The sequence below is a fragment of the Rhinopithecus bieti genome, unplaced genomic scaffold (assembly GCF_001698545.2).
Source record: "Rhinopithecus bieti isolate Rb0 unplaced genomic scaffold, ASM169854v2 scaffold_3041, whole genome shotgun sequence".
Taxonomy (NCBI): Eukaryota; Metazoa; Chordata; class Mammalia; order Primates; family Cercopithecidae; genus Rhinopithecus; species Rhinopithecus bieti.
Genome location: NW_016804262.1, coordinates 2,837,746 through 2,849,115, shown reverse-complemented (window position 1 = coordinate 2,849,115; position 11,370 = coordinate 2,837,746). Strand labels below are relative to the sequence as shown.

At 34.0% G+C, this 11,370-nt stretch overlaps 1 protein-coding gene across 1 annotated transcript in view; it reads left to right on the top strand.

The window, feature by feature from the left end:
• The window catches only part of DNAJC10 (DnaJ heat shock protein family (Hsp40) member C10), a 57,806-nt gene that overhangs the window by 11,096 nt on the left and 35,340 nt on the right, over positions 1–11,370 (top strand). The window contains 5 exon segments of the mRNA XM_017867429.1: positions 4,866–4,948; positions 5,156–5,287; positions 6,461–6,554; positions 7,638–7,715; positions 9,139–9,182. Coding sequence (XP_017722918.1) covers positions 4,866–4,948; positions 5,156–5,287; positions 6,461–6,554; positions 7,638–7,715; positions 9,139–9,182 — 431 coding nt within the window.

Genomic DNA, 11,370 nt, shown 5'->3' with positions numbered 1-11,370 from the left:
TTTTTCTGCTAAGCAGATGGTATCATTTCTGACTCTCTAGAAAGTCAACAAGCAAATGCCTTCTAAGCTCTTCTATTATATTTAGCATAGGTTAAGTAGGTTTAGTCAATTCTGACAGCTACTTTAAACTCTGAAAGAATAAAATAAGAGACCTACATAATATAGTAAGGATTGTGGGGATTAAATGTAATCTAAGGCCTAAGTAAGACATTACCTTGGAAAATCATTTTGTTTGAATGAGTTTTTTTTTTAACAATTCAAAACATTAATATTTACTAAAATTATGGATTTGAACAACATGTAGTATCTAGCCAATAGTACATTTTATATTTTATCTGTAAAATGACCTGATGCAAGTTACAAATTTTACTCACTTAAAAAATTTAACATTGTAAAAATGAGCTTTCACATTCAAGATAAAAAGACGAGGATAATTTGCTTTGGGTTAAAGGATTTCCATATAATTCCATGTTAAAATTAGTTATTATTTTAAAATAAAAATTTCAGAAATTACCATAACACATTAAGTCATACATGGTATTCTAAATATGTGCAATTAATTCAGACTAATTAGAAACAGGTGCAGGACTCAGCGTTCACCTACATTTCAAGTATAAGATAGACCTGTGGGAAAACAGTTCATCTGTACATTACAGGCAAAGTAATTAGACTTTACTTTCCTAACAGAAGCTATTAACTATAGTTTTATGTGTATTAACAGACAATACCTGTAGTCGTATAGTTTAGAAGTGGAACGTTGCATTTTGAAATGTAATTCTATTCTGGGTCACTGTTAAGCACAACATCCCATTGAGCTGTGATGATACAGTATGAAAATATTTTAACTTTATTCTTATTACTCAGCAATCAGTGGAACCTTGGCAAATATGAGAAGTGCTCCATGAAGACAAAGTACAAGTATACCTCATTTTATTAGACTTTGCTTTATTGCACTTCACAGATAATGCCTTTTCTTTCTTTTTTTTTTTACAAATTGAAGGTCTTTAGCAAAACCCTATATCAAGCAAGTCTGTCAGCTCAACATGTTTCCAATAGCATGTGCTCACTTCATGTTTCTGTGTCACATTTTGGTATCCAAACTTTTCACTATTATTCTGTCTGTTACGATGATCTCAGTCAGTGATCTTTGATGTTACTATTGTAATCATTTTGGAGTGTGCCCATAGGATGGCAGACTTAATGTTTGTGTCTATTCTGACTGCTCCCTCCTCCTTCTCCCTTTTCTCTCCCTCTTCTTGGGCCTCCCTACTCCCTGAGATAAAACATTACTGAAATTAAGCCAATTAATAACTACAGTGACCTCTAAGTGTTCAAGTGGAAGAGAAGCATGTCTCTCATTTTAAATCAGAAGCTAGAAATGGTTAAGCTTAGTGCGGGAGGCATATCAAAACCCAAGATAGGCTAAAAGGCCTCTTTTGCTCGTTAAATTTATAAATGCAACATAGAAAGTAAACGTGCTACTCCAGTGAACACGCTAATGATAAGAACACAAAACAGCCATATTGCTAACGTGGAGATTGTCTTAGTGGTCTGGGCAGACGAGATGATCCACAACATCCCGTTAGCAAAAGCCTAACCAAAGAAAGGCCTAATTCTTTCCAATTTTTTGGAGGCTGAGAGAGATGAGGAAGCTGCAGAAAAAAGTTTGAAGCTAGAAGAGGTTGGTTCATGAGGTTTAAAGAAAGTAGCCATCTCCATAACATCAAAATACAAGATGAAGCAGCAAGTGCTGACATAGAAGCTGCAGCAAGTTTTCCAGAAGATCTACCTAAGATCATTGATGAAGATGGCTATACTAAACAACAAATTCTCAGTGTAAATGAGACAGCCTTCCATTGGAAGATGCTATCTGGGACTTTCATAGCTAGACAGAAGTCAATGCCAAGCTTCAACGGATGGGCTGACTCTTGTTAGGGGCCAGTGCAGTTGGTAACCTTAAGTTGAAACCAGTGCTCATTTTACGAAAACCATTAAGAATTAGGCTAAATCGGCTCTGCTCTGTAAATGTAACAACAAAGCCTGGATGACAGCACATTATTTTATGAATATTTTAAGCTTTCCGTTGAGACGTACTACACAGAAAAAAAGATTTCTTTGGAAATATTAGTACTCATTGACAGTGCACCTAGTTACCCAAGAGCTCTGATGGAGATGTACAAAGAGAATAATGTTTTTTCCCATGCCTGTTAACACAGTATCCATTCTGCAGCCCATAGATCAAGGAGTAATTTCGACTTTCAAGTCATACTCTCTAAGAAATACATTTCACAAGACTCTACCTGTCATAGATAGTGATTCCTCTGATGGATCCAGGCAAAGTAAATTGGAAACCTTCTAGAAAGGAGTTGCCATTCTAGTGTCATTAAGAACATCTGTGATTCATGGAAGGAGGTCAAAATATCAGTGTTACAGGCATTGGGAAGAAAGTCATTCCAACCTTCATGGATGACTTTGAGGGGTTCAAGGCTTCAGTGGAGGAAGTAACTGCAGATGTGATAGAAATAGCAAGAGAACTGGAGCCTGATTATGTGACTGAATTACTGCAATCTCATCATAAAATGTGGGGCGGTGAGGAGTTGCCTCTTACAGATGACCAGAGAAAGTGGTTTCCTGAGATGGAACCTACTCCTGGTGAAGGTCCTGTAAACAATGTTGATATGACAACAAAGGATTTAGAATATTACATAAACTTGGTTGATAAAGCAGCAACAGGGTGTTTGAGGCCAATTTTGACTCCAATTTTGAAAGAAGTTCTGTGGGTCAAATGCTATCAAACAGCATTGCATGCTTCAGAGAAAATCTTTCAGGAAAGGAAACATCAGTCAATGTGGCAAACTTCTTTGTCTCATTTTAAGAAACTGCCACAGCCACCCCAACTTTAACCACCACCATGATCAGTCAGCACCCATCAACATGACATGCATGACTTGCTGAAAGGCTCAAATGACTGTTAATGTTAGCATTTTTTACCAATAAAGTTATTTTTTGTTCCTTGGTTTGTTTGGGTTTTTTTTTTTTTTTAAGAGATAGGGTCTCACTCTATCATCCCAGCTGGAGAGTTCAGCAGCAGGATAATAGCTCACCACAGCCTTGAACGCCTGGGCTGAAGCGATCCTGCCACCTCAGTCTCCTGACTAGCTGAGACTGCAGGCACGTGTCACCATGCCCAGCTATTTTTGTAGAGACAGGATCATGCTGTGTTGCCCAGGCTGGTCTCAAACTCCTGGGCTCAAATGATCCTTCTGCCTCAGTCTCCCAAAATGCTAGGATGACAAGCATGAGCCACTGTGCCCAGCCTATTTTTTAATTAAGGTATGTACATTGTTTTTTTGTTGTTGTTGTTAGACATAATGCTCTTACAAAATAGATTATAGTATAGTGTAAATATAACTTTTTTATGCACTGGAAAACCAGAAAATGTGTGTGACTCCTTTATAGCGATACTTGCTGTGTTGTGATTTGGAAACAAACCCGCAATATCTGAGGTATGCCTGTTAGCAGGGTGGGAGACATTTTCACTACAAACAAAGTTTTATGTCAAATACCATTCAAATTTGTTTTACAGCATATTTTTATTTAAGACTTATGAACAGTAATACCTTGTGTAATTATTGCTTTCTATTTTATATAAAATACCTCATTACTTGTTTATAGCTGATAAGATAATCCCTTCTTGCATTAAAGTTTGCATTAATTCTATTAATATTTTTACCTAAATTTGTACTGGCTTGTGGTCTAAACCAATATGGCAATTTTTTCCACCACCTCTATACAATGGTCGTTTGCCAGACTTTGAAAACACTGCCAAAGAACAGCTGATAGTTCTGAATTATACACCTTGCCTGTAATGTACAGATTAACTGTTTTCCCACAGCTCTATCTTATACTTGAAATGTAGATGAACCCTGAGTCCTGCACCTGTTTCTAATTAGCCTGAATTAGTTGCACATATTTAGAATACCATGTGTGATTTAATGTCTTACTGTAATTTCTGAAATTTTTATTTTAAAATAACTAATTTTAACATGAAATTATATGGAAATCCTTTAACCCAAAGCAAATTACTCTCGCCTTTTTATCTTGAATGTGAAAGTACATTTTTACAATGTTAAATTTTTTAAATGAGTAAAATTTGTAACTTGCATCAGGTCATTTTACAGATAATGTAAAATGTACTATTAGCTAGATATTATACGTTGTTCAAATCTGTAATTTTAGCAAATATGTATTAATGTTTTGAATTGTTAAAAAAAAAAAAAAAACCTCAACCTTTTCAAACAAAATGATTTTCCAAGGTAATGTCTTATTTAGGGCTTAGATTAAATTTAATCCCCACAATCCTTACTATATTATGTAAGTCTCTTATTCTTTCAGAGTTTAAAGTAGCTGTCAGAATTGACTAAACCTACTTAACCTATGCTGCATATAATAGAAGAGCTTAAATCTCAGTCACTCTATTTGTCTTCTTTATTTCTTTCGTGCACACACACTCTTATGTGAGGTTTGGCTGCTGTTTCTTGTGCTGTCACTTTTTACAACTTTATGGCCATATTTATCTTGCAGTTTGAGGCTGCTGCTTTTTCAAGTGTGGGCATAGGAGAGTTTTTTTAAAAAGTTACTGTTGGTTTAACATTTGAAAATGTTTCTCGTGGAAAAAAATTTTTTTAATTTTTTAAGAATGTCATTTATGTAGAAGATATAGAAAAAAATTACACAGAAAATGAGAAAGACAATATGAAAATTTTATGACTTATTAAAATTCTGATCTCCACAAAAAGTTAACTAAAATATGCATGAACCTTTAGTAAATAATTCTAAGTTGTTTCCGTTTTATTTATTTTTAGATGCTGCTGTTAATTCTGGAGAACTGTGGTTTGTAAACTTTTACTCCCCAGGCTGTTCACACTGCCATGATTTAGCTCCCACAGTACGTATTTTTCACATTCCCATTACTAGTTTTATTTCTAATTGATCTGCAATTTATGTGTTAGAATTTTTTTTCCATGAATAGTAGTTATCAAAAATAATTATCAAATACTTTCAAATGTCTAATTTAAAAATGTATAGCTTGGAGTGTGTTCAAGGGAAGAAAAGTGGTCTCATCAGAGAAATATGTTTTCTTTTTCTCTCATAGTGGAGAGACTTTGCTAAAGAAGTGGATGGGTTACTTCGAATTGGAGCTGTTAACTGTGGTGATGATAGAATGCTTTGCCGAATGAAAGGAGTCAACAGCTATCCCAGTCTCTTCATTTTTCGGTCTGGAATGGTAAGGGATAAAGTTAGCCTTTTTTAAATTCGTGAAACATTATGACAAGTTAAATACTAGAGAAAATACAGTATGTGGAATTTGCAGAACATTTTAAGTCCTGTTTTAGGTGCCATCTCACTGGTCTTCTGTGATAATAAACATTTTGGATTATGAATTTTTTTTTTTTTTGAGACAGAGTCTTGCTCTGTCACCCAGGCTGGAGTGCACTGGTCGATCTAGGCTCACTGCAAGCTCCACTTCCCATGTTCACGCCATTCTTCTGCCTCAGCCTCCCAAGTAGGTGGGACTACAGGCGCCTGCCACCTCACCTGGCTAATTTTTTGTGTTTTTAGTAGAGATGGGGTTTCACTGTGTTAGCCAGGATGATCTCTATCTCCTAACCTCATGATCCGCCCGCCTCGGCCTTCTAAAGTGCTGGGATTACAGGCGTGAGCCACCGCGCCCCGCCTGGATATTTTTAAACCCCATTACTTTGTGTTTTTGTTTTTGTTTTTGTTTTGAGACGGAGTCTCACTCTGTTGCCCAGGCTGGAGTGCAAGGGCGTGATCTCGGCTCACTGCAGCCTCTGCCTCCTGGGTTCAGGCAATTTTGCCTCAGCCTTCCGAGTAGCTGGGACTACAGGCACCCGCTCCTACGCCTGGCTAATTTTTGTATTTTTAGTAGAGACGGGGTTTCGCTGTGTTGGCCAGGCTGGTCTTGAACTCCTGACCTCAGGTGATTTGCCCACCTCAGCCTCCCATAGTGCTGGGATTAAAGGCGTGAGCCATGGTGCCCAGCCAAACACCATTGACTTTGCTATATTTTAAAATTAAATGTTTGCCAATTTCAGTTTCTGTCTTAAGGAACATAATTTATACAATATGTATATTGTATTTTTTAGTTTACAAAGTATTTTACAAGTATTGTCTCATTGAATGTAAAGCTCTGATATCTTTTTTCTTAGTTTCCAGTGATGAAACTGAAACCATTATAAATGGTATTATTAAAATGTCTTCCATAGAATCTGTGCTGTCAAGATTATCAGGATATCATTTGGAAATACATTCTGCTATTGAGAAATAGAACTTTGCTGCATTATTCAAGAAAATATAAAATCAAACTCTTTGGTATTATTTTACTGAGTTTTAAAAGAAAAGTAAAAGATGTTTCTCTTCTTCCAAAAACCAATAGGCCCCAGTGAAATATCATGGAGACAGATCAAAGGAGAGTTTAGTGAGTTTTACAATGCAGCATGTTAGAAGTACAGTGACAGAACTTTGGACAGGTAATTTTATTTTCTTAATTTGCTTGATTTTCAGGGTATTTTGAAATTAGTATTTTGTTTTTAATGGCAATATTAACATTTTGGTCATAGTATTGAAATTTTAAAGTGTCTTTTCCATGTTTCTTAGAAGGGAATTGTGTCATTTACTCTGAACTCTGCTGAATTTAACAAACTAATTAGATTTGTACAGAAACTGAAACTATTGAGATATGGGAAATGGATATGAGATAGGGCTAGGGTAAGAAGACATCTCTCAAAGTGCAACTAAATATTTTGTAATACGAAGTGTTTCATTGCTTTTTTAAGTATGCTTATCAGTCAGTAAATTCAAACCTATTCTGTTTAAAGTTTAAAAATGCTTCTAATCTTAGGCTTTTAACTCATTAACTGCCTTTAGGCAGATTAAGCTATCCAGGAAATAATAGTATTCGTGGCTCAAAATGTTCATTTTATTCATTGAGTAAAGTTACATGTCAGAAACTATTAAATAGTAGGGCTGCAGTAGTAAAATACATAATCCTTGCCTTCAGTGACTTCATTAGTGAGGAAAACATTAGTAAACAATTAAAATGCAATATAGTAACTATTGTTATAGAGCTTAAGGAAGCATAACATATGTAAAACAACCTGGTTGGGGAAAAGAGAGTTAGAAAATACTTCTTGAAAGAAGTCATTTCTAATCTGTCATGAAAATGAATAGGAAACCTTAGTAGATCACTGTGTATTTGGGGAACTGGCAATACTTCATGAATCTGACAAAAAGATGAATAATTGGGTCAAGTGGTATGGAGAAATACAATATAGCTGGCTGAATAGGTAGACAAAGCTCAAGTCACAGGGGCCTAACTTGCCAATTTGAGTTTTTTTCTTAATAAAATAATGAATTTAGGTTTTATATGATGAAAAAATTGGAGAGCCATTGAAGGAATTTGTCATACTCAAGAGTATCTTTGGAAAGATAACTGGTAAAACTCAGAGTGGATTAGAAGAGGGTGAGATTAGAAAGGAAAAATTACTTAGAAGACTGTTTCCATTAGTAAAGGAGTAATAGGTGATCAGAATTTGCTTTTTTTTTTTTTTAAGGAAATTTTGTTAACGCCATACAAACTGCTTTTGCTGCTGGTATTGGCTGGCTGATCACTTTTTGTTCAAAAGGAGGAGGTAATATTTTTTAATTTTGTTGGAATGAAGAGAACATGACATTTAAATTTTCAGTGACAGTTTTAAGTATGCTACTATAATTAATTATTAAGTACTTGAAACTACAGTGTATGCCCAAGATTGCAATTGTTTTCTTAATGAATATTTGCCTTTTCATTATTTTACACATGAGGTTATTCATTTTTTATTGTTTTTTAATGTAATTTTACATTCAATTTTTTAATGTAATTCGTTTTTTAATGTTCTTAGGTTTAGTGGACCACTTTTTCAGCTTAAATAGACTCATGATAAATTGTACCTTCAGGTAGCCACAGATGTTATTTGATAATTCGCAAAAATAACTAGTTGTTTACAGCTCTAACCCATCCCAAAATAATTTTTTGGAAATATGGACTTTGCTTCATGCTTATATATATCTCTCAAACGTACATAGATTTGCCTCATACAATTATATATTTGAAGATGACAGCTTCTTCTAGGAACCTTTCCTTGAATAAATTATGTTGAAAATTCAGTACTCTGCATAGCAAGCCACAAACTGTAACTGTGTTCAAACAGTGTGGTTGGTTAAAAATTGGTCCAAGATAACAAAATATTGTAACTCAATGTATTTGCATGTATTTAATCCCATCATGAGTCTTTTCCCCACATTTCATCTCTCAGCCTTCATGCTGTTATATCGAAACGGTATTGCCTTTTAACTAAAATCAACCCATTACCCCATCCTGTAAGTCCTATGCAAGGAAGACACTGCCTTGCAGCAGAACATCAGCCTTAAACTTAACTAATCACCAAGGGATTTTGTCTTATTTTGGCCTATTGCCCAAATTTCTATTCTTCCACACATGAACAAAATTTCTTACACTCCCTGAGATTCTTTTACTCCTCACCTCAGGTAAATTGCTTTTCCCTGTCTTTGTAGGCTCTGTGATGCTATAGCTCTTTCTTCTAAATCTTCTCTCATTGTATAGTGTTCATATTTACAGAACTTTCATAAAAATAGTGAAGGCACTATTTAAAGATTTTATTGTATTTTGAGGATCCTTTACATACTTTTATCAAATATCAGTTACATTTTATTTTCCCCAATTATGAGATCTCTTGGATAAAACGGATTGTGGATAGGAGGAGAGATTGAGAGTATTATCCTAAAGAGAGAAAATTACTCTTTTCGTCTGTAGCTAGAAATCCTAGAAATTAAAGGGAGAGAATGAAAGAATGAGAGAGAGAGAGTGAGGGAGCGAGGGAGAGTGTGTGTGTGTGTGTGTGTGTGTGTGTGTGTGTAAGTAGAAGGATTTCCATAGAGGCCAGCTCAATTAATTGCCTTCGAATGAACATGGTAATTTGGGGAAAAGGCAAATGCAAGTATTTTCATTAGGCTTCATAAAGGTAAAACTGCCTCATAAGGTTTTTTTGTCCCCAGATTGTTTGACTTCACAGACACGACTCAGGCTTAGTGGCATGTTGGTAAGCATCAATCATTTTGTAAAATTACATCACCATGTAAAGAAACACGTTTAGAAATTGATTTGAAACGTTTTCTTCCCTTGTTTCTTGAACATTTAACTCACCTATTTGTAATCTTATTTTCTGATGATTGTATTCATAGCTGTGTGTTTTTTTCTGAATAATTAGCTACATTCAATAAATTTTGACGTATTCTAAGTGTCATTTACTTTTTAATTATTCTGCAATTTGTAAATTCCTCTTCAACTGAAGTTACATGTTAGTGTTTTTGTCATTTCCAACTTTATTTTTTGTTTTCTTTTTTAGTCATTTTTAAATTTATTTCACTCTCATGTTATGGCTTGGAAGTAGTCTGAGTGATGTTGATTTTTTAACACCATTGAAATACCCTTTGTGGCTTTGTGGCTTGACACTTTGTCAGTTGTGAAAATTGTGGAGATTCTTTGTGAGCTTGAATATAATAATATCTTCTGTGTTAGGTGTAATATTGTATTTATTAGATCAGATTTATTAATCATGTTATTTATTTTTGGACTGCATGATCTGTAATTTCTAAGAGGGATGTATTAAAATCTCTACTTTCAATCATTGATTTATCTCTTACATTTCTGTCAGTTCTTCCTTTACATATTTTGACATTGTTGGCAGCAGTATTAACATTATATCCTTTGGCAGCTATTTATTTCTCTTTGTGCATTATGGATTTTTTTACACAAATTCTGTTTTATTTGATAATAAAATCACTAACTTAGTATGCTTTTGTTTCATTCCCTTTCCTTATTTCACCCTATGCCTAGGCCTTTAGTTTTTCAACACTACACATTAGAATCACCTGAGGAGCTTTTAAAAATAATAAAAAAACAAAACCAGGTCCCTCAGATCAATTAAATCAAAATATTTGAGGGTGAGGACTGAGCATTAGTATCTTTGTTTTTTTTAATATTTGGTAATCGGAGTGATCGGCCTATATTTTTCCTTTTCAGTAAAGTCTGTGCGCTTTTAGCATCAAAGTTAGGCTGGCCTTTAAATGTGTTGGAAAGTATTCTCTCTTTTTCTCTTCTTTGGAAACAGTTTCTGTACAACTGGTGTTATTTCTTTCTCAAAAAAAATTTTTTTTGGTAGAATTTATCAGGAAACCATCTGGGCCTGGAGTTGTCTTTAAATCCGTTTTATAGACTTTTCTCTGATCTCTCTTGATTGATTGATTGATTGATTTTCTACTTCCTCTATTTGGTAAATTCTGTTTTCTAAGACTTCGTTCTTTCTACCAAATGTCTAAATGTATTGCTATAAAATTGTACATAATATCCTATTTTTTTATATCTGTAGGATCTGTAGTGATGTTCTTTCTTACTTTCTGATCATATTTTTTGTGTGTGTGTCATCTGTTTTTATTCTTATTCTGTCCAAGGAGAGGTTTTTTAAGCTTTATAAGTCTTTTCAAAGTCTCAAGTTTTAGCTTTATTGATTTTTCTTTTTTTACTGCACGTTTCTTTATTTCATTGACTTAAGTACTATATTTCCTTCCCTCTACTTTTTTTTTATTTAATTTGCTGTTCTTGAATGATTAGTTCATTGATCTTCAGGCTTTCCTTTCTAATACATGAATTTAGATTGTAAATTAGTACAACTTTAGGTACATCTTCTATTTTGATATATATAGTATTTTGATTAGCAGTTCAAAATATATTTTAATCTTCCATTTTTATTTCTCTTTGAATCACAGATTCTTTATTTTTTGTTCCTAATCATAAAGGGTATTTTTAAAAGTACTGTTGTTATTTTTTGGCTAGCTAAATTCTACCGTGGATAATGAACATGGATTCAGTTTTTTTAAGTGGTTAGGCCTTTTTTCATGGCCCAATATGTGGTAAATTTTTATAAATGTTTCATGTGCATTTGGAAATGAATCCTGTAATTCACAAGTGCACATTTCTATAAAATCAGTTGGGTCCAATTTGTTAGCTATGTTGATCAAATCCTCTAGATCTTAATAATTTTATTGTCTGCCTATTCTATCAATAACAGAGAAGTGTCTTACTATCCTGCACTACTTTGTGGATATTTCTATTTCCTTTTTTTTCTGTCAATTTGTATTTATTTTGATGTTTTGTTAATAGGTAGATATTAATTTAGAATTGTATGTTTTCTTGGTGATTTGAATCTCTAACCTGATGAAATAACCCTC